We start from the raw sequence: 25,734 nt of genomic DNA on the forward strand, positions 1-25,734 counted from the left end.
TTGTCACTAGTGTCTTGAAGGATAAATAGAAAATATTTATTAAATCTGTGTATGGCACCACAGCGGTAGTAGGGACTGCAAGAAAAGCTGGCAGATGGTATTAGAACTAAAACTTTGTCAAGTTGAGATGTGGTAAAATGACGAACAAAGAATAACTAGCTACATAACATTATCAAAAAAGGGGGAAATAACAAACTTAACATAGCMAGCAGCATCATGTCATTCTTCTCCCCAGCCTTGATATGATCCAACTGCAATGTTCCTGTGCTTCTAGATGGATTTAGCTCTTCTAAGTGGTAGGTCATATCTTCTAGACCTTGACACATAGATTAAAGGCACTAAAGTTATTTGCTCTGGAGGTTAAAAAGTCTGCTGCAGAGGGGAAAAGACATGACAGTTTGAATAGAGGTTATTTCTAAATACCTTGAGAACAGGTAGAGCAGAACAGAGTACGAGATGGTGGCTTTTGTTCCTTTGAGCCCTGCCTTCTATGAGAATTACTGCAATTGAATAGGTCAACTTACTTGATTATTACTTAGTTATGTAATCATCCTGTTTACAATTTTCAGATAGTGCTGGTCAGGATGGATGGACCAAAGAATTTGATAGCTGGAGAACTGCCATCAGTGAACATGACAAGATGATGCAAAACTGGAAGAAGACATGGGTAAGAATTTTTGGAATACATACCTCATACTGTACTTTCTACATAACACTACAGTCTAATTTTATAATGGCCTATGCCACTTCTGCAACTGAAAGCATTTGTATAACAAAGGGATCAGTGTTTCTGTGCATGTTGTCATTCTGGAAGGACCCGCTGAACAGTAAGACCTATTTCATTTATTTTGTGTATTGCCATTATGTCAGCTTCCTCCTTCTGTCCACTTACCAAGAGCTAAGTCAGTAAGAAATAAATCATACTGCCGAAAAGGGTGAGACTGTTTGTACTGAACGTAGTAGATTCATTTGACTCCATCTGTAAGACTTTAATTGGGTTGCAGAGACTATCAGACTTCGTAACTGGTATTGTCTATCAAAGCTGGCCTTTCTTATTTAAAAAAAAAAAAAATCTGTATGTCACTTTCAATGTTTTTGTCCAAGAGTTAAAACAGAGGTTACTTTTGATATCTTTTGGACATGACAAGTACTTGTTGCACGTGGAATAGATAGTATAGGCAACCTCTAAAACCCATTTTATTTTAAACCTGCATTAACACTGCATTCTGAACTTCTCCTTCAGGAGAGCTGCAACAAGAAAAACACCCTCTAATGGACAAAGGAATAACAGGCTGGGATAAGAAATGTATGCGCGTTAGAATGCCTAGTACTCTAACATCACTGTGTTCAAAGAGGTATATGCAAGTGCTAGTGCTGGCATTGGGGCTGATATTCAGGAGAATCAGCTGAAGCTTGAAGTGGAACAGGATTTCCTCAGTGCACCAAAGAATAACTTACTTGCTCCAAGAGAGGCCACCTGTCCTGTGTTGGAACCATCTCTGGTTATCTGATGCCAGTCATTTCAGCTTAATGAAGAACAAAAGTGGTCTTAGTAAGACTTGTGCTGCTCAAACAATATAATATGGTCTATGGCTTCTGTTTTGAGTTCATTAAGAAAACCAGTTCTTTTGGGGCTTGATGATCTTGGCATATAAATTAGAGATCAATAAGTAAGATTTGGATGGCATTTATTTAAAGGCACTTCCACAGTCCCGTTTATTTTCTTTTAATATGTTTACCCTTAAACCCTATTCCCAGTGTTTTAAAGAGCATTCCTTTCTGGTGTCAGCACGTTCATTTAAGATTTAACTTAGCTGTTCCAGTACCCTTGGTCACAAAAGTTTCTGTACCAAATCAAGAAATTCTGACAATGCTCAAAATATAGGTGGCTCACAAAGCACCTAAGTTAAAGCAGACTGAGTTATTGCAAATTATTATTCAAAATTTGAGATAGTTGTGGTAACTTTAAACACTTGTATGTTCAATGAATTTTAAGACTAAAATTGTATCAAGTTCACTTAGTGAACAACCACAGACTATAAATGTGGAGACCTACTTATTCCACAATGAAATGATGTTTTACTGCATTGCTGTTCAGTTTTGTCTTTCTGCAACCAATAAATAAAAAGTTTGAGGCACAGTTGGTTTTCTCTTTGTCTTCTCAATGGTCTTCAAAAACCTGGAAGTAAGATGTTGTGTTTACCTAAGAATCACTACAGATGGAGCCACAGGCAATAGGGGAAAGCTTCATACTTACCCCTAAATTAATCCCAAACTGGTAAGATTTAAATTAGATGGTTTGTTTCTGACTTTAAAGAAAGCATTCTCTCCCTCCTAAACTTTAACTTTGAGACTTTTCTGAATGATTCATTTTCAATGCCAGACCACCTTACTGTCATGCACGCAGGGTGAAAATTCTTATACAAAAGCCTTTTTCCCTATTTTTCATATTAACAATCACAAATTAATGCTTGAATGGACTTCTGACATCAAGGTTCAGTGGGAAGTATTTTTTTTAATTTTTTTTCTGCTTAGTCATAAAAGATGTTATAAGGGACAATTAAAAAAACCTTTTCTTAAATTGTCCCTCTTTCATCTATTAAACTGATTTTGAACAGATTTAAGTTTGGTTTTGTGTTGCTGAATGAGAAGGTACGACCTCTACAAGACCGAATTGAGAGATTTTTAAATAAGCATAGCTGTGCTTTGCCTTGTCGCTGCAAACATACAAACTGTTGACAATCAATACATTAACCTAGTACAGGTGGGGAACCACTATGAAGAAAAAGAGGTGCTACCAGTCAGGGTGGCTATAGCTGTTAGATCACACTATTTTATACCCATTAGCTTTTTTGATATTACCTTAATCTTAAAATAGTTTATTCTTCAATTTACTGTGCGCCATTCGAAAAAAGAAACCACCCTACCCTTAAGATAAGGACAGAGTAGCAAACTGACCAATTTCTCTCATTGCTTGAGGCAGCAGAGGCCCTCTGATACTTAGGCCTGGTGCAGCAGAGAGCCTAGCCTTAATACACCAGCAGAATTTTTACTGGTAAAACCTGTCATAACAAGAAAGGCAAGGCTAAAGCAAAGCTTGTTACACCTGTAATTAAGCAGATCACAGGCTTTTTTTTCTAATCCTCGTTTCTTTGAACACACATGTGGGCCAATCAGTTTTAGCAATAAGGCTTCATCACACATTCTTAATCTGCGCAAGACAATTTCAGGAGGAGGTTATATACTAACAAACACCTCTGAAGTCATTATGAAAAAATCATCTGTTTAACAGAATTAGTAAACAGAGCAGTGACCCCATATAGTGAATTTCTTAAGGAGTTACTTCACCTTCTCCTTAGAAAATGGCTAAGAACAAGCCATAATGCTTCCAAAGTCACTCTGAATGCTCCTCTAGGATAAGACAAAAGCTTTACAGAAAATACAGCAAACACCAGGACGTGCACACTCCACCAACTAACATTCCATGCTACCATGCAGTGACTAGGAAAAAAACATTTAGCAGCTTTAAATGTGCATCAGAGTGGCATGAGTGTCAACAAACAGCAACCTACCTTAGGACCAAGGAAATCTGCCAGCCAAAACTGTTCTTCATCACTGAGATCTTTAATCCTCAATTTCCATTTAAGATTAGGTGAAACTAATACCAAAAAAAAGATTGTAACTAGTGAACAACTGTGCATTTCAGCCCAAGGCTGGTTCACTTCCTTTAAAGATGTTCTTCCTCAAAGCTGACAGTTCAGATATCCACTAACTGCCCACCAGAAGAGTTTACTCAAGTCACAAAGAATTGCACTTCAACCATACTTATAGAATCAATATATTATAGCAGATTATTTATACATCTTTCTTACATTCTACAAAATTGTTTGAACTTTGAAATTATTTATAGGTTTATTTATATATATATATGTATATTATATATATAATATCTCACCTCTAGCTTCACAGGGCAGCTACTTTCTGAAGTATTACACTGCAACTGGTAAGTGTGGTAAAGCATTTACAAACATACTTCAGAGATGCTGGCTGAAGCTCCTGGCATCAATATCATCTTTCAGAATGCTTGACAGAACTTACGTATGTATGTATCCTCCACTGCAGAAAAGGGAGTTCTCTAGGCTTGTCATCTGAGGTCTGCAAGCTGTAAACAATGGCATTTATATTGGGAATTCCCCCTAATATGCTCTGCCACCATTATGTGCTTGTTTAGTTTTATAAAGTTTCTATCCTATGTAAGATATAAAATTTCCCTACTTTATATGCAAACCAAGATCGACTAGAAACTCTTACATTTACACAATGACAGAACCTCAAACTGAAGCAAAGAAGAGTCTGCAGGAGTGGAGAAGCAGAGAGAGCAGGCTGGCCTGTTTCCTGACCTTCAACATCCTCTAATTTCAAGGCAAGACCTATAGTAAACTTGTCTTAACAGCATCAAGGAGCAGAAACATCCTCATTGCTCACCTCATCAGCTTCATAAAATTCCTAAACAGAGCTTTTTGAGTTCAGAAATCTCAGACCTCTGCAGTCTGTGCTGTCTCCCCTACACCTGCTGTGTGATCCCCCAGAAGAACAAAGTATCACAGGGGAAGAGCTAACTGGGAATTCTGTCATCATGGCTTTCCTTAATTAGTTTCAGTCAAGCTGCCTGCCTAAAATGCATTTCTTGTCTACTGGAAGACAGTGACACTGATGCCAGCCTGCCCACCTTAGCAGCTTTATATCCAAAACAAAACAAAAAAAATCAGTTTATGTTCTTTAAACAAGACTTGACTTAAAAATAGAAAACAAAACACCCAAGACCCAAACTTCTGGCTCTTAGAATCTTTCCCAAAGAAAAACCATCTTTCTAGCAAGTTCTTCTGGCATATGGTACCACTAACAAATCAATGCTAAGTCCTTTAAACCATTACAAGTAACCACACCAGTTCAAGTGGTTCTGGGTTAAGACAATTTGTTTACTATTATAGTCTGCTGTAGTAATCAGCCAAGTACACAGAAATCTAGAAGAATTAGTCAGTGCCTCATGTGCTCCAGTGTGCATTTTGCTTAAAGGGAGTCAGAACAGTTTACTTAGCTGACTTCAGACATTTCTTAAATTATCTTCATTTTCTATACCCTCTTCCTACCTGGACCTGGAAATTAAAATTTTATGTAATTCAGTATTTACAGGTCTATAAAAAAAACAAAACAAAACAAAAAGAACAAACTTAAAAGCCGCATAGAATTGAATCTGGATTTACTGCTGCTCTTCTGAATTCAACGCCAGCACGTCAGTGGTTGCACTCTTTTCCAATTCCAGGGCATATGGGTTATACTCTTCTTCAAGCTTTTTTTTCCAGATTTTAACTACAGAATATTAGAATGAAAAAGAAAAAAAGTTACAGTATAATACTCAAGGAAAAACTTTAAATGAAAAGTCACACTGATTCTCTACTTCCTCCTCAAAGTAAACACTGAGGAAAGTTGGCACACAGGCAGATGTACCTATCATATGTGACATCAGCTAGATTGAGAATGAAAGACCACTTTAGGTTAGAAGGTAGCCATTGAGGTCCTTCAGTCCAACTTCATGGTCCAGCCTCCTGCTCAAGCAAGGACAGCTCTGAAGGTAGATCCAACTTTCAAAAACTCAAAAATTTTCAAAACTTTCAAAGACGTTTTAAGTTGTCTAGTATCTGTGATAATTGTTTGGCGACTGCATTAGTAGCACTGGAAGAATGTATTCCTAAAAGTGCAAGGCCTTTATGTAACATGAACACTTTTGGACAGGAAGATGCATCTCAAACAAGCTTCAGTACAAAACTTAAGTCCAACATAATGCTCAAATGAGTAGTTCTAGAAAAATACTTAGAGGATTTTTTTTTTTTTTTTAAGGAAGTAATAAGGAGCTCCTCAGAAGCCTCCTCAGAAAAAGAGTGTGTGCCAACTGCCATCAGGGGATTTCAGAAAGGGATTTTATCTAAGAGTTTCTTTGCAAAGACCTGACCACAGGTTTATAAAATTATGAAGAAAAACAACAACAAMAAAAAAAATCACAGAAAAGCAGAGTTCTCCCCTTACTAACCACTAACATGTCAAGTGTCATTTGTTTCTGTGAAATGGTGTATTAGAGGAGAACTTTGACGTGAAATAAAAATTGAACCAAAAATCAGTCAGTAAATACTCACTATAATTTGGTACATCCTCATCAGAGTCTCTGGAAGATGTTTTACTGGTTTCTGATAAGCCACTTTTTCCGTATTCAGTGTTTAAGATGCTGGAGGGTTTTTCACTAAGTTCTCCTTCAGCTTCTTCCTCTAAAGCTGCTATCATATCTTTGTATGCCTTCCTGGCCTCTGTGGTCAGCTGTACCATTCTATGAAAATGGTCCTATGGAAATGTCAAATATTAATAGAGCTTAAATCATACAGTAAGTTTTAATATCTCCATGAATATCTATAATAAACATCCCTTACGAAGAGCATTACATTCATGGATACAGGCAAGCAAGAGAGAAAGCCTCATACTAAATGGTGTAGCTGAAACCCAAAGCATGTTTTTAGTCAGTAAGAGCAAAAGGAAGATGTGCCTAGGAATAAGTTGCTCCAGTATCGTAAATGAAGAAACACATTTTAGAACCAACTGATGTAGCTTTGTCCACACAACCAAGTGCTGCAATATTTAAAAAAGTTTTCTAAATACTGTAGTACCTCCCTTTTCAAGACTAGCTCATTATCCTGAAGTTTCATTCAAACAGATATTCAGCTAACCAGAAGAGGGTGATCTTTAAAATTATCTTCCATATTCACTTTTGGCCTTAGATTTTCCACTACTCTGCGAGAAATTGTTTATAAGCATCCATGGACTACTAAAATGATAGAACTCTGCATGAGGCAAGACATTAAAAACAAACTAAGCATTTATAAAAACACCAATTCTCTTTGAAGAAAATTTTCAGGAAAGAGATCTAGATGAAGACGGAGCCAGGAGAAGGTGGCCAAACTACTTATTTGAACAGTGCTGAGCAGCTGCACATTTTTAATCAAATTTTTATATAAGCCACTGACGTGGGTTAGAAAGTGTAAGCGTGCGAAAGCAAAACAAACCAAATCCTAAAGTTGTAACTTCAGCTGTATTTTTTTCAACCGGTAAAAAGTAAAGCTGAAGAAAAATATGAACCTACATCTTGCAACTCACCTGAGCTCCATCATAACTAAAAATTCCCACCACACTCACAGGCACTGCTTTATTCACACAGCGGCCTAGAGCCTTGCGATTAAGGGCAAAGACAAATGGGATATTTTGTTCACAGGCACAGTCGATAATGTTGTGCAGTGTCTCATCCAAGCCACCTGGAGCAGATAACAGAATTAACAAAGAACGACACTATTCAAGCTGATCATAGCTAAAAGACAGCAATCTCAAAAGACTGCAAAAACTAGGGGATTATGGGAGCATTTTGAAAATTTATGGGGGCATTTTTAAAGTTTATATACTATAACAGTGTTAGATCTCCTTTTCTAAAAGGGAATTTGTCATTTTTTTCTCAATTAGTAGTATCYTCAGACTGCTACTGCTCTGTATTTTGTGTTATGTGAGGCACAATGGTATTTACTAACACTGTTCAGCGTGATAACATTACAAAGCTAGGCAAAGAAACAAAACTAGTATTAAAAAACCCTGAATGCTAAGAAATTATTTAAAAGCCGGTAGAAAGTAATAACAAGAACTACTCAAACAAACTTTAAACAAAATAACATTGATAACTTATTGCCAATCTATGGCCTAAAAGAACCCGATAATGAGGACTGCTGGTGGCACAGCTGGCATCAGTAACTCGTCTCCTCTCAGCTGTGCCAGCGCAACCAGTTGTGCAGCTGCACTGCAAAGCAATAGGCAAACAGATCCTAATTTCAAATAACTTCCCCCACCCTACATATTCGTGACGCAGTTCACGCTTCAGCTGCGCAGCAGTGAACCATCTGAACAAGGAAGGCCTCTTTATATGACTGGATTTCAAAGGCAGCTCAAGATAAGGCCCTCCAGTGATAATATTGCTGCCGTAATATTACTGAGTCGGCTTTTTTTACATTTCTTTTATTAAGCAAATATAAGTAACATTAAGCAAACATTACCCTTTGACTGAATCTTTTCACAGTTTGGAGAGATGATGACACACTTCAGCTTTTTCAGCCTCAGATGTTTCAAAACTTCTCTAAGCCCCATAACAAGCCGGCGTTTTATCTTGGCCTTTACTGGGTCTTTCTGATACAAGCGATCTTGGAAACGGACCAGTTCCTTTAAGAGATCTGTCACACAACTGTCAACTTCTTTACTAAGTACCTGGCTGCAATAACTGGGAGAAAGAATCAACTGAATGTTAAAAACTCTGAAATTACAAATATATCTTTGTGTTTTTTCTATTCCCATTCCAAACATGCTTGTTATGTACACGAAAATGGAAATTTACTTCAGTTTTTTTTCAGTGGCTGAGAAGTTACAGAAGGGTTTGTTACTTATAATATCTGGCTCCCATACCAAACTATACAACCCACCTCCCCTTCTTTTTAAATATTCAGGCATTTTTCTGAGGACATTCATGATCTATGCAAATCAAAGTATGGCAAACAAATTCAACTTGATTTCTATAAATACATGGCTACTTGTGATAAAAATGGTAAATCTGAATCAAATCCCCCTTCACAGATTCGTAGTTTTTCTCTTTTGTTCTATGTCACTTATCTTTAGTGTTAGACCACACCCTTGTGGTTTTCATAAGGAAAGGATAAAAAATAGATCCTTCATCCTATCATTTCTTGGGAAAGATCAGGGTTCCAAATTAATTTTTCCCCAAGCATGTCTTCTACACAAATAATCGTTAAGGAAAGATGATGCTCAAAGAGTAAAAGTTAAAGATATCTCAACAGCACAAAATCAACAGAAACATGCCAAACAAGCAAAATCACATAAGGTTGTGAGAACAAAGTCCAAGATCCACCCCAGAGATAATGGAGATACAACTATCTCAGAATTTCACTTAACTTTTAAGAGCGTCTTATTAACTATTTCAAGTTTGTTTCACTAAGTCTACAAAAGTCTACAAAGACAAGTCTACTAAAATACTGGAAACTTCAAAAGACTAATCTAAAGATATAAGCTATTCTAAGCCTTACTAAATATTTTATAATCTGCAACAGCCAGGACTGAGTCACCCTGTACATACTCAATACAAACAGGGCCTTCAGTAAAACACTGTTGCACAGATGTGAATTAAATAATTTTTAATGCAATTAAAAGTTAAATCAGAGCTAACATAGCATCAGAAAAGAAAAGAATGGCTGTATCAATATTAACATTTACTATAAACATGAACTGCAGGAAACGCCAGTGGTGCATTTATGGGAGGAGGCTTAAAAGTTAAAGTACTGCTTACCTAAAATAACTGTTAGAAACTATAACAACTACTATGCTGGATCTCTGACCTCTTCAAGCACAGTAATGAGCATTTTGTTTCTTTTATAAGGAAACATGCATACACATCTGTTTAAACAGAATTCAAGTGTTTGTACAAAATAACCCATAAGTCTTCCTTTTATTTCTCTGCCTAGCCATGACATGAAAATGTCATCTGACTAGTCTCATTCTTTACATTTTTATCATTTGGTCTGGCAGTAGAGAACCTAAGAACACACTAAACCTAATTATGGTGTCCTACTCTTAGCCTTGAATATTAAGCTGGTACTCCATTTATCTAACATCAGGTATTTACACTTCAAGAGAAGCTCCTTTTCCTTCTATAGCCTCTAAGGGATGTCATCTTCAAGGAATTCATATTTGTAAGAAAGAATTACAACAAAGTACTATTTTGCTGAATATCACTTCTTCTTTTTATGTGCCAACTTACAGAAAAACTGGAAAAAAAATTTAGAACCTTTAGCCTAAACTCCAATTAGTGTTGCACAGAATGCAACTGAAGCTACCTTGTTTGGAATATGTCATGCTTGTGGTACTGTGGAAAAATAAACATCAGTAAAATCAATACTTACTCTCTAAATCTCCTACTGTGGATTTTTGGAAGATTGGAGTTTAGCTGCTTTGAAGCTGTGGAGCTCTCTGTAGAATCCTTGATCGCTGGGCCCTCTGGAAACCCTTCAGAGTTACTCTGAGCCATAGCAGCTTGCATTACAGGAACAGCTGTCATGTGTAAATAAAGATATTTCGATTAAAAGACAGACCAAAAAGCTGACATGTGAACAAGACTAACTGAGAAAGTACATAGAGTATCAGCTTTGACGTGCTCTAAATTCTCGATAAGCCCATACTGAATCTTGGAAGTTTCTAAAATTACAGTTTTCATTTGGCAGTATTTTGGTACACATTTTTGAAAGCAGTAAGTGCGTGCACTCTCATATCTCCATCTACATACTGTATTCGAGCCTTCTCTTGAAAAATACCTGCTTGGCTATCCTGTGGAAGTGTTTCATCTTGAGTAGTATTTTCTATAGTCTGACAAATGTCATCTCCATCTTTTGGTATTGCTGTCTGTTCTAACAGGTGCTGCTGTTTTCGTTGTTCTCTTTCTTTTAAAATAATCTAAAAAACAAAAAACAAAAAAACACATTAAATCAATTCAATGTCATATGGATAACAAAGCAGTTTCTCTTACCAAGTGTTTACATACAGACCATACCTAAAGAAGTTTGGCACTAGTATTCAAAGTTTACAACTTATTTTTTTTTAACTTAAACACAAATTTTACAGTTCTTCAAAATATCATCACAGAGAAGGAAAGATATTCCCTAGAAGTACATCAAAAATAATGTTTTTCTTGACTACCAGTGTCCAAAGGGAGAAAATCTTTTTGAGTCATCAACTACGAGGGCAGAGATAAAGTTAAAGCAACAAATTTGTTCAATGCAGAGAAGCAGATGAAAAGGTTTCTCTCTTTACCTTTCTCTTTCAGACTGCCAATTGGTAGCAATTCAGCCAAGCACTCAAGCACATATATATACTTAAAGCATGCACAGTCCTCTATCATACACACTGTAGTTTGCTTAACTAAGGCTTTACTCTTTCCCACTTATTCCCCTGTGCAAAAGCCAAACTCAATCTGCACTGGATTGCTGTTTCTGAACTTGTAGATTGAAGAAAAGAGAGAAAAAATTAGAAAAGATAGCTAATCTGTATGGTACATGGAAGAAGGAAAGAGAGTAGGACATATGCTGGATCCAAATGCTATTATAGGCAAAAGCAATCATCAGTTTCTTGAAAGCCATCTTTCCTCTCTGCCTTAGGAGCCGGCTAATAAGCTCTTATTGTATACATAGCTACTAGCTCAGCTAATCTGCCTGAACTTCGCAAGGAACCACACCACAGAATATAACCGCAAGGTAAATTTGCCCATCTGCATTTGCCAAAGAACACAGAACAAAAATAAGCTTCGTAACATACTCAGAACACAGATGTTTTATACAGATAAAGCCCATCTTTCCTTTCTCAAACTTACTTTGGAGAAGAGATGGTGTGAAGATAGAACAGCCAAAATGCACAAAACCCCCAGTTTATTACAGCTTTATGTTGCCCCATCCTCAAATTCAACTAAGCAGCACAGAATGACCATTAAATCACCTCCACTAGCTCCATAAGAATATTTCTAGACCAAAAGTGACCTAGGGATGGAGTGTTACCCCTGGGGCAAGGAAAATGCTAGATATGAAATCAATGGTACCTCAAAATCCTCTGTATAGAAGACATGACAGAAAGAAGCATGAATAGGCAAGGAGGGAGAGATCAGAGAAACCTTCAGGTTGATCTAACATTAGTTGCTGGAGAATCAGCTGAAGTTCTGGCTTGGAAGAGCACAGAAACATTACATACTACCTTCGCTTGTTCCACTCTCCCCAGTCCTGCAAATAAGGACATCTCCTCCAAACCCAAAAAGGTTTCTTTGGATGTCCCCCTATACCAATGATTTGAACACACTTTTGTACCACCTGTTCTTGAGCTGTCAAGTGACTTAAGAGAGGAAATATATCTTGGGCAGAATTTTTATGCTGTTGGACAAGACTCCTCTCCATCTCTCCCCCGTTTTTTTAAACCAAGGAAAGCTAAAGTTGAATTTATAGACAAATGGAAGCCAAGATGGAGATGTTAATACCAGGAGGTTTAAACAGACTCAGAGAAGAATACTAAAGTTATATTAGCCTTTATTATGCTGTCTCAGGTAAAAATATGAGCACCTTTTTAAGAGGTGTTGGTCTCTTTGCTTTAGGGACTTCTCTCTGCTTCCCTTTCTTTACCAATGGAGCGCTGGAATCCAAAGGGTTATGAGGCATCTTTCCTTGGTTTAACCGGTGAATTTTTGTTGCTGTAGCAGGTTCTTTAGAAAGCAATGGTATGGCACCACCAACTGAGATAAAAGAAAGTCTGCATCAGACAACCATAACATATACCTAACCCAAAATCCAATGCAAGTTTAATAACTGAATTAGGACAAGTACAAACACAGTAAATTTGTGTTGTGTTGCTATTTAGAGTGTTCACAGGCAATCCTGTGCCACTAAATGGAATTCTTTATTAAAGATAGCCTTTGTTCCCTTCCAAATTAATTACATGTCCTCTACCAGTAGCATACTACCAGAATCACGAGCTCTATCCCTCAATCTCAAAAGCAGTATTTGGCAAAACACTGCACTCCAAGCTACCTTCAATATCAAGCCATTTCAGCTTGGTAAATCTTCAGGAATCTCCACGTTCCTCTGTGTTTATTAGCGGCATTTCTTCCACTACGGTCAGAGTCTGTACTGTGTTAAGATACATACTGAGCTGCAGCACTAGAGTTTCTAAATTTAATTGCTATAAATAATCTGAAGCACTCACTCCTACCATTTGCTTCATTTCATTAAAGTTGGGTGAAGTTAATTTGCAGATGAGTAATGAGCAACATAAAGCTGCTGCTAAGTCTCATTTGCTTATCAACACAGCTCTCATAAGGTAGGTCTACTTTACTTGCATTTTACAGAGGGTTTAAGGCACTGAAGCTTTAAATGACCGGCCAAGAGACTGAACTTGGAGCTTCCAAACCCTTAGCTAACATCCTAACAACTAGGCTCCATTTTCAACTCACTACCAATAAGAATTAAGGCACCAAGAGAGAGCACTCTTTGTCAGACTTCTGCTACCTGCAATATAAACCAGGTTACATCAGCAATTAAATGAATAGGATGACATGAGTAACAGTGAAATGAGCTTGACACATCCCCCAGAAAACACCTAAAGCTTCTGGCAGTTTGTCTTAAGCCATCTTCATTTAGTGCTTCCAAAGTATTTATATGCTGATCCTCCAGTAACACATACAGTATAAACAGGTTACTTTATAAAACTGCTACATTGCAACTTTTCTTTTTTGGTTCACTCTAACAAATGCAAATTGAGAACGCTGCCACAGAACTTGTGCAGTATGTGAGCAAAGGTTGCTAAAAAAAAATCATAACTGTAACTGGATTTGAAGCAATACGGAAGCATACATCCCTTAAACACCTAATATTTCTTTCGCTGTGTGTATCATCTGTTCACTTCAAATTCACAGAGCTCTTATGTTCCTGAACTTGATGGCTTTTACAGTTTATGACATCTTGCATGACTGATGCATTTCCAAAATTGAATTTGAATTCATGTAACTACTGCTTCACTACGCTGTTCTATCTATACATAATTTACTAAATCAAGTACTAAGTGGAAGGAAATAACTTTCTGCAGTCACATTCCTTGCCTTTCTTGTCCGCTTTGTTTCTCTTCTGGTTACGCAGGTCAGTACAATGCCATTTTATAAACCAAACTTACATTTAGGTATACACTGATTTAATGTGTGCACTGAATATTATAAAATATAAAGCTGAGGTAAAATCTGCTTTATACTTCCAGGATACCAACATGACACATCAAATCCTCTTGTGCACAGATCCAGATATGAGCAACTTCATATTAGAAAGCATGTATTCTGACCCATAAATTTGTGCTCCCCTGTCTTTTTTGCCAGTCCATGCATTGTGTAATTTTATACACTGGTTACTGGCACCTCTGCAGCACTAAATTTGACTGACTCCAATAAAAAAAATTGCAAATTTCTTCATTTGCAGAAGAATAACAATAAAAAAAAAAATCTTACAAATTCTCTCAGCCAAGGCATCTCTCTCTGATGCTCAGTATTTTCTGCTTTTTCTTTAAAAGCTCAGACAAATAGCTATCATATTAAACATTGTGAGTTGAATGTTCCTGCAATTAGCTTTCTTTCCAGAGTACCAAAATAGGGAGAGAAGTTTCATCATCATTAAATTCTAGCAAACATCATGTTTCATTTTGCAAAATGGATTGTACTAACACAGCCAAGACTAAATTTTGACTTATAATACAAAAGACACTTGAGCTATTTGTTTCTGCTTCCTTGATATGTACCAACAAGATTTGGCGGATTCACTCCACCACCAAAACCTGGAATTTTGTTAAACTGCAATTATTTCAGAGTTATCAGGCACGACAGAACTCATCTTCTGGTTTGGGCTGACCAACTCTCCCATAACCCCCGTGTCTGCAAAGGTGCTTCTTCACTAAAGTTATAGCTCTAGGGGTCTTCAGCAAAGAGGAGCTTAAAAAGGCCTTTCTTACTGCACAGCAAAATGAGACCTTCTGTTTTGCTAATGCAACTATTTGCTAGGCTGCACTACAAGCTAAATCACTGAACTGATCAAGGTTAAAAACAGATTCTTTTTTGCAGGTTCACATTGCAACAGCAGCACATTTATTTAACACAAGGCGAAATCTCCAAAATCATAAATATTTTCCTCAAAGCTAACTTTCAATCGCCTCTCATAGTTATACAAGGAATACTTTTACAATCCATTGTCCTGAAGATTTTTCTTTCCTCAAGTTTTCCTCTAAACACTTCAGATTTTCATGCTATTTTTAAACTTTGATCTTCTTCTGCATCATGTTAACTGTGCTCCGGCCTGCATATTCAGAGATCATCACTTAGCAGAAATGAGGCTACATGCAAGGTTTGAACAACACTTAAAAGCAATGCTAGTTGAAAGAAAGGAAATTTAATCATAACCAATACCTGAAAACACCACAGGTTTAGAAGACTGTTTTGACTTCCCTGTTTGCTGTTTCTGCTCCAAGACTGCCAACATGCCACCCAAATCCAATTGCACGGGAATTTGACTCTTCTTACCACYGTTCCTGGATGTTTCCTGAACAAGTTCAGTACAGATTAGGAATGTTCTCCATTTCAGAATGTGAAAGACTGCATTTCATATGGTATATAATATACTCTTAATACCTTCACCCAGAATACTTTTGATTTTTAACTTAATTAAATCAAAATACTTTGATCTTTATATATACATTAACTTTACTGCAAAAAATGAAAAGTCCAAAAGTATCAGTAAATTATTTGACTTGTTTTTACTAGCTACTGGGATAAAGCATAAGAATATCAAGTCTTTATTAAAATAGCTGCTTTGTGTCAGGCTCCTACTTTGATCCAGCTGCCACCTATCTTTGAAAAAGAAAAAAAGGCTTAATAGAATTGCAAAGTGGTGTTAAAAGAATAGGAGAATCTTAGGTACTCTGCGAATCTTCTAGGCATGTGATTGCAATATATAGACGTCAGCTCTGGTGTCTTTTTGAAAAGAGAGGTCATTAGCTCTTCCTTTAAGCACCATCTCCTGATAAAACTAACAGTAACCTTTCTGTCTGCTTTGAAGAGAAGGTAAAAGTAGTGTCCCACATTTGGCATCACATTCAATAATTCAGATTATAATAGTGTCACATTTCAGACTAGAAGTTAAAACAAGAACATTCATGTTATTACAAATGCATAGTCTAGCAAAGACTAAGAAAGGGTAAGCTATGACTGCAGAACATGCTAAGGAAATGGCTCATGGATTTAGTACTTTTAAGAAGCCCCATCGTGGAGGTTCAATTCATTACAGCTTCTGTTACAATAGCATTAAGGGATGTGACTTCCTCCTTCTGAGCCCAGGACCTCATCTTGCCTCAGAGCTATGTAACAACCTACTCATCCACATGGAACTACACACTCACCTCACTGTTGCTCCATTTTCCTCCTCCTTCTCCCAAGCTAAGTGGACCTTCTTATCTAAATGAGGCAGAACCACTTTTAAGTGGTTCCCAACTTCTAAAGACAATCAGTGAGGACGGGACTTACGTCATGATCAAATAAGACAGGTGAAACAATAATTCCTGATACCTGAAACTTGCATACATTAATGAAAAGCTAGTATTTTTCCCTAAAAACTGCAACATTGAAATTGGGGCCTAGCAATTACTACCACTGAGTGTTCCCAATCAAGAGGAACTTGTCACTTATCTCAGTGACAAAGTATGAATACAGTCATGCTTGGACTTAGGTCTTACATTTAAATATGTTAGTGTCCTTTGTCATTTTGGGTTGCCAACTTATTTTCAAATATGAATTTACTTTACCTGCATTTTCTTTCTTTCTAATGCAACAGATGTAGTTTGCTTTGCTGATATTCCTTCCACCTTGGGCGTTCCATCCAGCTTGGGAGAACGGCTATCACAGGACTCTTCGGGGAGATCAACCTTTGAAATTTAGAGGCAAAAGGTAACAAGAAGGAAGAGAAAATATTTAAAGACATACATAAAAGGAGAAAGCAAAGACACCATTGAATTCAAAGGGAATGTATTAGTCAGACTATCTACAGTAAAAGGGGTGTAAAGCTACGATCTAGACCTGAAGTAGCGAGCAACAAGATTCTTCTAAAAATATGACTGTTTATTGGGTGCTGTATTGATTAGTGAGACTCATGCTTTTCTTCCTTTCTTCAGATTTGGGGGGGGGGGGGAGAAACAGCAAGGCAGCTTCCTCTTCAAATATTTATTACAGAAAAGCACAAGTGTCTTAATGATAGCAGGCCTCTACAATTTATGTACATTTTGAGAAGTTATATTCCACTTAGGCTTATAAAGCTAAAAGGTTTATCTCATTTAAAGTGCAGGTCTGCATTACACCTTCTTTATAGCAAAGCTGGTTTGAGTAATCAGTGTACCTTTTCCTGCTCATTCCTCCCTGCCAATGCAATTTATTGCCCCAAACAAAGCAAACAAAATTTTTTTTTTCTTTTTTAACCACTAATATTCACAGTGAAACAAAACCAAGGGACAAAAACTTCTAGCAGCAAAGCTACTTTCAAAAAAAAAAAAAAAAAGCTTGGATTTATAACTCTTCAGTGGAGATTCATGTTTTTTTTACCTCTGTTTTAACACGCACAGCTTTGGATTAGTTTTAATGTAATAGCTTGCATTTGGGATGGATTCAATGTCAGACTCGCAAGTTCTTACCCGTGCACAGTTTGACACTGAAATGTTACACTGTTCAGATGCCCTAGAAACATAATACAATTATGAAATGCAAAATTAAACCAAAACATTACCTGTAGGAAGACAAACCACAGAGACAGAATTCATCTCACCTAACTTCAAGTGTCTACAGCACAGGTGTCTACATATGAGTCAGCTGTCCAGAGTTTAGGGAGTAGTTCACAGACCAAACAGGCATCTCCTTTGGGCTGGTAAGGATACAGACTACACTGACTAGCTCTTCACTGTCCACTGAGTACCTAAGGTGAGTGGCATGGGCACAGGCCTACGTCACAGGCATCTACATTTAGTCAGATGAATTCCACCTTCAGTTTCATTTAAAATTTGCAATTTTTTCCTGCTTATTTTCTGAACATTCAGGTAAAGTCCTAAAAGTACTTACTTCAGACTGCTTTCTGACAGCAGGAGAAAATGATGACTTCTGAGATCCCAGTCTGTTTCTCCTATCAGAAGCAGCTGCCAGATCAGGAAATTCTTCAGCATCCTAAATAAATAAAAGATAAGATATTCTTTTTATAAGAACTATCAAGTTCAAATTCCTAAAACTGAGCTTTCCTATGTTTAAATGTTTTTCTCCCTGCTCCTTATCAAAGACTCATCATAATTTGTTTTTACTAGACAAAAATTCATGAAGCTGAGTCTGCCATCAACTGTAATCAGGCTACAATGATTAAGAGTCACCTATGAGGCAGCAGCAGCTAATTCAGGGATGAAAGAGTTACTAAAAAATGCTTCCAACAGCAGCTTGTTATTGCTGTCATCTGATACAAATAATTAGACTTAAATGGCTCCTAAAGGAGTGTTTTTCAAACCATTTAAAAGCCTTGTAAACCACTTCCCCTCTTCTTCTAGTACAGTCTCCAGCTGTGCAATCTTGCCTTAAACATGCAAGTGGTGAAGAATGAAAGAGCAGGCAAAAGGGTCGTAACTCTTGACTACAGTACAGAAATACTGTAGAAATACAAAGAAATCAGTCAAGTGATTATGTACACTTGGATACATGAGTAAATTTCACTAGCAGTGGATACATTATCCAGATCATGGAATAACTAAATCACTAGTACAGAAACACCGGAGCTTGCTCTGCACTGGCCACCTTGTGTCCGGGGGAGCTCACTACCTCAGTCAGCAATGACGCTAATCCACCAGAGTTGTTCTTGTTTGATTGTTTCTCCTTGCACTTTTTAGCTGTGATACAATACTACCGAACATACCAATACTTCTTCTGAAGCCTAAAATCTTAATTTAAATAGCCCATGCTAATAAAGTCTCCCATAAGAACAGACGCGTTGAGTCAGAGCAGTCATACCTTAACTCAATATCCCACTTTTGAGAGAAGCTTGTAAGTATATCAAAAGAAAAATGCAAAAAAGGGAAAATGAATTTACAGACACACTCTTCTGTCTTACGGTCTTCTTGGACCAGAGGTAATATCTGGATTTAAAAAGCCCTCAGTGGAATAAATTTTTATTTCAGCTTGCCCATTCACTTTTTGAATTCACATAAGTTTCCAGCATTTGCAACATCCTGTAACAAAGTGAACAGGTAAGATCTAGCACTCAGTGTGATATAACACCTCCTTTTATTTGTTCTCATTATCCGTAACAACCAGAGGACATCAAACAAAATTACAAGAAAAAACAAATAGCTTATTTTTACTTTCTTGTCACTTCTGATTCCCTCTTAGTCATCTATTTTACAGACTGAGAAGTCCTAGTTTATTCAGTCTTTCCTCATATGGAAAGTGTTTCACACCTTTGATCATTTCTGGAGCCTTTCCTGTATCTTTTTTAGTGTATGTGTATATAAATAATTTTAAGGAGTGGAGAACAGAAAAGAAAACAGAATCCACATTTTATTTAGATCAGACATGTCCTGGATTTTTATGTGGTCATAATATTTTCTATTTTCTTTTCTACTTTCCTAATAATTCCTAACACTGTTTGCCTGTTTGATCAGTAGTACCAGCACTGACCTGATTATCAATACAACTTCAAAACCTCTTTCCTGAAGGAAAATATCTAGTTCAGAGCCATCACTGTGTACATAAAGACAGGATTATTTTTCCCCACGTGCATCACTTTATGCTCTTTAACAGGTTTATAAATTAGCAATTTTTACAAAACTAGCAAGTAATCCAATTGTTCTGGTAAACTTCTGCACGTAGCAGAATTTTCTTAAATCCCCTACATCCCAAGAAACTCCATGTGTACAATCTTCTTACRTTCTTCTAATCCAAGAGTACCATACAAGCACTTCCCCCTTTTTTCGCACTGATGAGCATTCCCAGCAAACCAGGAGCTCTTGAAAAGTGTCCCCCACTGCCACAATAGATGTTGCATCCACTTCATGGATTTTGGTGCAATGTGTGTGTCCTGTACTGTGATCCTTCTTCCTTGTGTTTCCCTTCAATTCAGATGGAACTTTCTGTGTCTCAGTTTGTGCCCATTGCCTTGCRTCCTGCCACTGGGCACCAGTGAAAAGCATCTGGCCCCATCCTCTTGACACCTTCTCTTCATATATTTAAACACGCTGATAAGATCCCCTCTGTCAGTGTTCTCTTCTCTGTGCTGACGAGCCCCAGCTCTCTCAGCCTTTCCTCATAAGAGAGATGCTCCAGTCCCCTAAYCATCTTCGTAGCCCTTCGCTGGACTTGCTCCAGTAGTGCCACATCCCTCTTGTGCTGGGGAGCCCAGAACTGGACGCAGTACTCCAGATGTGGCCTCACCAGGGCTGAGTAGAGGGGGAGAATCACCTCCCTCCACCTGCTGGCAACACTCTTCCTGATGCACCCCAGGATACCAYTGGCCTTCTTGGCCACAAGGGCACATTGCTGCCTCATGCTTAACTTGGTGTCCACCAGCWCTCCCAGGTCCTTCTYVGCAGAGCTGCTTTCCAGCAGGTCARCCCCCAACCTGTACTGGTGCMTGGGGTTATTCCTCCCCAGGTGCAGGACCCTGCACTTCCCTTTGTTGAACTTCATGAGGTTCCTCTCTGCCCACCTCTCCAGCCTGTCCAGGTCTCTCTGAATGGCAGCACAGCCTTCTGGTGTATCATCAGCAAACTTGCTGAGGGTGCACTCTGTCCCTTCATCCAGGTCATTGATGAAGAAGTTGAACAGGATCAGACCTGGTATTGATTCCTGGGGGACAGCACTAGCTACAGGCCTCCAACTAGACTTTGTGCCACTGATCACAACCCTCTGAGCTCTGCCATTCAGCCAGTTCTCAGTCCACCTCACTGTCTGCTCACCTGTCCCACACTTCCCTCATCTACCCAGGCAGTCATTCCAGCACAGAAGGCTGAACACAGAAGAACAGAGAGACCTAACCACAGACCATACAACAATTCTCTAAGGTGGGAGAGTCTAAAGCATTCATGATACTGATACACAGAAGTATCAAAATACTAGTACGCATACGATGACTAAATGAATTTGAAAAAATCTGCAAATAGTGACTACAACCCTCCAATCAGGGATGTAAACAATCRGTAACAACTCTGCTCCATAAAAATTACTTCCAGATTTGAGATGATACTAGTACCACATTCTTTAAAATCACGGCATCACTATGGCACTCAGTACATTAAATTACTTTTTTCAGAATCTGTTAACATCCAGACACTCAGATTCATCATTCCAAATTTGCTCCCAAGTCTTTTCTGTCTGTTGCTTTCCATTTGTCTCTCCTGCCCTCCTCTGTGCTCATTCAATCCTTGGTAATCAAAAGGCATGTCTCTTCCTTACCTGTAAGTTCTGACAACAAACATCTTAACTGAAACAGCCCTGACCAAATTTCCTCTGCAAAAGAGATCTGAGCTTGAATATGTAGAAAGCTGGGTTAACATTTGGCCTTCCAATACACACATTACGCTTGAAACAACAATAAAAATAAATCATAACAACAACCATGACCTTTCTACTGTACCTCAATCCTTGGTGGTTCCTGTACTGTAGTAGTTTCATTATGAGGTTTCTCTACTTCARTGGATGATTTAGGCTTCTTTTTCTTTTTCTTTTTTTTTTTCTTCTTATCTGACCCTTCTTCAGGCTCAGTTTCACTAGCATCATTTCTTGTTTCTGACTGTTGATAAAAATCATGGAGAGTGACTGTTAAACATTGATTTATTTCGATATGAAAATAAAAGTAAAAACAAATTCAAAATAATCACAAGTGACCGAACTTACACAGCTAAAGCATATCTTAATTAACCTATGCTAGGATACTAAGTGGACAAGGTGAATTCAAGACCTATCATAAATTCAGAGGTAATGCAAGAACTCTTCACTTGAAGAACACTGCACAGTTATCAGAACGTATCTGCACTACTGAGATTTCAGTAGGAAATATCCACCCTTAATAAGACTAGATTTCCATGTTTTCTGTCTGATTCTGAAGTCAGAAATTTGAAAAAAGTCCAGCTTAAAAATAATGTATTCAAATCAGTTATTTTGGAAGTTAGTGTTGCTGGAGCTGCACTGTCCTGTTATTTTTTTTAATGATGCTAAGAAAAAAGTTCTAGTATATACAAGGTAATTTTAATTTGTTCTTAAAAGCTACATTATAAGTGGACACTGTGTACGGAGTCTAGAAAAAATGGCAATCCATCAGGTCAAGAGACACCATTACACAGTAATAGAAATGAGTTTAGAGCAGACAATTCTCAAGTACCTTTGCCTGACTATCCTGCTTCCCTTTGCTTCTGGAAAGATCTTCAGATGCTGGCGATGACACAATTTTCTTTGGGGGCTGTGAAAGAACCATGGCCCAAGACACATGCGGCTGAGCAGAACCATCTGCAGATGTCTGAGGAAGTGCTGTTACATAAAAAGTGATATCCAAAGATGTCACAAAAATATTTCTCAGGGATTCAGAAGCAAAGGATTGGTAATGAATGAATCAAGTACTATCAAATATAGTAGAGAGCCATGTTCTTTCCTCGTAAAGAGTGAAATAAGATGCTCACTTGCACTTTTCATTTCTCCAGAGGACTTTTTAGAATATACAAACTGAAAGGTTTTCTTATGTGCTTTAGTGTGCAAGAATTTCATCCACACTACCATCCAGAGATATCAGCACTTTGAAAGAATTCATACTTAATTCATCTTGAAAATATTCTTAACACACAACAAATACTGACCAAAATCTAAATTCTTCTTTAAGAATGAGAGAAACTTTACTGAGCAAATAAATACTGCAGCTATTTTATTCTGGGGGATAAGAACTGAGGAGGACAGCATTTGGGAAAAAAATGTTATCAGATGACTTCAAAATTTCTGGAAAAATCTTATCTTTAGTAGGCCTTTCAAGGCACTTAAGCAGATCGGCCTGTCACTTCTGAATCCTTATGGCAGTCAGAGGGAAGATAACCACGGAACTGTCCAGACTGGTGCAGTTCTGTGCATGCACAGAAGTACGGTGACAGGTGTGTAGACAACTTCAGTGCTTAACACATTTGATGGCTCCAGGAACGAGTCTTGCTGACAATTCACATAATTTTGGACTTAGGTAACTCAATTACATCTAAATACTTACCTGAAACTAGCCACTTGATATTTTTTTGGTTATTAAAAAAAAAAAAAAAAAAAAAAACAAAAAAACCTGCATCCTCACAGCCACAGACCAGGTAAGCAAAAACAACAAATGGGACGTTTCAGCACTAATGTAGAATATCACAGTACTCCACTGCAATCTTCTTTTTTAACAGGCTTGACAAAAATAACATATGCCACAGAATAAAAACACATACCTACTAGACCATCAGTTATTTAAAGAAAATCTGCTTACCCAGACTGATCAAATATTTACCTCTCACTTATTCCTGAAAAATTTGTAAATGACTCAACAGACTTCCAACAAATCAACAGGTATTACTCTCTCTCCTCATAATCAACACAGGAGGCAACTGCAGCAACATTAGCCCTTGAGCATCAATGAGACCACAGAGAAAAATAGGACAATCACAGTTCTGATCTGCTAATGAAATCTATAAGTAAGAGTAAGCCATAAATGATTATCTCAGTTGAAAGAAACTGATAAAGCTTTGTATCACTTAAAACTGATCAAAGCCATTAACATGGTGCACACTACACAGCACACAATCAACTTGCATATTAATGAAAATACAAGAAAATTTAAATTCATTCAAATATTTGCTTCCACGATATTTTTGGCATTGTGCTTGAAGATTAACTTTAAATGATTTCTCACTTGAATTCCTTTCATGAGTATCTGTTTGTATTTCAAAAAGTGTTAAATTAAAAAATTTTACAAATGTTACAAATTACAAAACCATCCAAATCACACTGGTATTGCAAAGAAAGAGATGTAGCCAGCTGCTTTACTAAAAGGCCCCTAGAGAAGGTTTGGAGTTGTGTTTTTTKGTTTTGTTTGTTTTGTAATGAGCTTACTGTTTAATTCCTTTATTGTTCAACAGCTCCTGCGAATACTTTATCTTTTCAAATTAATAAGATGCAAACAGTTCAAATACAGAGAAATAATTTATGTCTGTAGTACTTACCTCTACCATTAAATGAAGAGGGAATTAAGCTGGCTACTGTTTCATCTGAAGTTTTTAAAGGAGCTTTGCTTTCCATAGAAACATCTTCCTATAAAATAGATGGTTAGATATCATAAAAATAGGAATATAATGACCACTCTAAATTGAACGAAACAAAAAAAAAAAAGTCCCCAATCCATACACAGATCAAGGTGTAGGGAATTTTGTAGCCTAGTTTTTCTGTTGTTCTTCTTACTGGAACTATTTGGACCCTATAACATTACAAAATGCAAGCAGATGCCTGTCTACTGCTATACGAGCAAGATGATGTCTGCTTATATTTCACAACAGCATCCAAACAATAATTCTAAGAACAAACAAGAAAGTTTTAACTTTCTAAAAACATTAAAAACAAAGTCCATCATCAAATTCAAAYTAGCAATGAAAAAGGAAATTACAGTGTCAGCAACAAGGTATTTTCTCCATCACAGGCATTTCCACTGAAAGGCAAAACTGGGAAAAACTATGCTATTTGAATCCTTCAAACAGAAGGATCATCTTTAATCACTGTTGAAAACTCTGATACAACACATCTAACATGCTGCTGAATGCATCAGTATTGTATTTACTAACAACCAGGGAAACAAGGAAATCTACATGAATAATTAAGTTAAGAAACCTATATATCTTAACAATAACTTCTTCCCTCCTTCGGGAACTCAGCTTCTTATTTTTATCCTTTAACACACAGCAATTAAGAACAATATTCACAGCAATTAAGACCAATATTACAGACACAGGATTCCTTTTTTTAATCTGTTAAAACTGCTGAATAAATGGTTGCTTACATATTATTTCCAGGAGAGAAATAAAGCAAAAAGCCATTAAGAAACCTGTAGGAATATATGTGCTCTGTACAGGCAAGCTAGAAATCTAAGACCATAGCAGCACCAATCTACATTCTAACAGTACATGGCTTTCCCCTATCTACTGCCAGCATAGTCAGGGAAGGAATAGTGAGAAAGAATAAAAGAGGAGATGGCAAGCACTGGCACCACCATCAACAAAAAGAACTGTAAAAACCTTGGGCTATAAAACTTCCTTACAAGCTACTTAAACAGGTATCAAATTACCATAGCGAATGCAAAAATAACTTCTTGAACTTAATGCAAGTTTTGTTTTTATGAGCTTTGCAACATGAAAGCATCAGCTAACCTCTGTGTTGAACGAAGGAGACATCTGTATCTTCAGTGGTTGACTAAGGCACGTAATGTTATTTTCCACTGAACATACTGATCCACTTCTACACTGTACATCCAATACCTCACTGCTTCCCAAAATCTGTGACTTGGAGAAATCCAAAGCAGAAGCTTCAACAGCAGGTACAGGTAAACTCTCTTTTTTTGGAGTTTGTGTTGACTTCTTGATCGTGGCTTTATTGAACCTGTCTGAATAAAGTACACAAAGTCAAAACAACAGAACTTGCCTGTGATCAGTTCTATGTATGTCTTATAGCACACCAATTGACATAACCACAGTAATCGTCACAAGAACTATGGCTACACTTACTTCATATTAAAAAAACAAAACAAAACAAAACCAAGTAGCCATTATAATCAAGATGCATAAACAACAGTGAATCCACAGCAATTGTAAATTCAGTTGCTTGCTTCGGAAATTCTTTTTTTATCAGTTTACACGAACCTGGGGAATCATCAAAAAGGGTAAGTCACCATCTCTTGTCAAAAAGTTACCCGGGAAAAAACCTACTCCTTAACTAGTACAGATTTAGAAACATGGTCACAA

General features: G+C 37.3%; 1 protein-coding gene across 4 annotated transcripts in view; it reads right to left on the reverse strand.

The window, feature by feature from the left end:
• Positions 1–1,671: 1,671 nt before the first annotated feature.
• The window catches only part of SECISBP2 (SECIS binding protein 2), a 29,990-nt gene continuing 5,927 nt past the window's right edge, over positions 1,672–25,734 (reverse strand). Inside the window, exons 5-19 of one of the 4 annotated variants that reach the window (XR_003253220.1) lie at positions 25,144–25,376; positions 23,950–24,037; positions 22,101–22,246; positions 21,357–21,512; positions 17,810–17,911; positions 16,510–16,629; positions 15,119–15,251; positions 12,243–12,412; positions 10,458–10,596; positions 10,050–10,197; positions 8,139–8,359; positions 7,201–7,355; positions 6,192–6,393; positions 3,956–5,370; positions 1,672–3,658 (exon numbers count right to left, since the gene is read on the reverse strand). Coding sequence is in view for 2 of the 4 variants with exons in the window: in XM_026064061.1 (XP_025919846.1) it covers positions 5,261–5,370; positions 6,192–6,393; positions 7,201–7,355; positions 8,139–8,359; positions 10,050–10,197; positions 10,458–10,596; positions 12,243–12,412; positions 15,119–15,251; positions 16,510–16,629; positions 17,810–17,911; positions 21,357–21,512; positions 22,101–22,246; positions 23,950–24,037; positions 25,144–25,376 (2,123 nt within the window). In the remaining 2 variants the exon portion in view is untranslated. Of the gene's footprint in view, positions 5,371–6,191; positions 6,394–7,200; positions 7,356–8,138; positions 8,360–10,049; positions 10,198–10,457; positions 10,597–12,242; positions 12,413–15,118; positions 15,252–16,509; positions 16,630–17,809; positions 17,912–21,356; positions 21,513–22,100; positions 22,247–23,949; positions 24,038–25,143; positions 25,377–25,734 lie in introns of all 4 variants that reach the window. The other 3 variants (XR_003253221.1, XM_026064063.1, XM_026064061.1) reach the window with 3 other exon arrangements.

Source organism: Apteryx rowi, unplaced genomic scaffold (assembly GCF_003343035.1).
Source record: "Apteryx rowi isolate R43461 unplaced genomic scaffold, aptRow1 scaffold_208, whole genome shotgun sequence".
Taxonomy (NCBI): domain Eukaryota; kingdom Metazoa; phylum Chordata; class Aves; order Apterygiformes; family Apterygidae; genus Apteryx; species Apteryx rowi.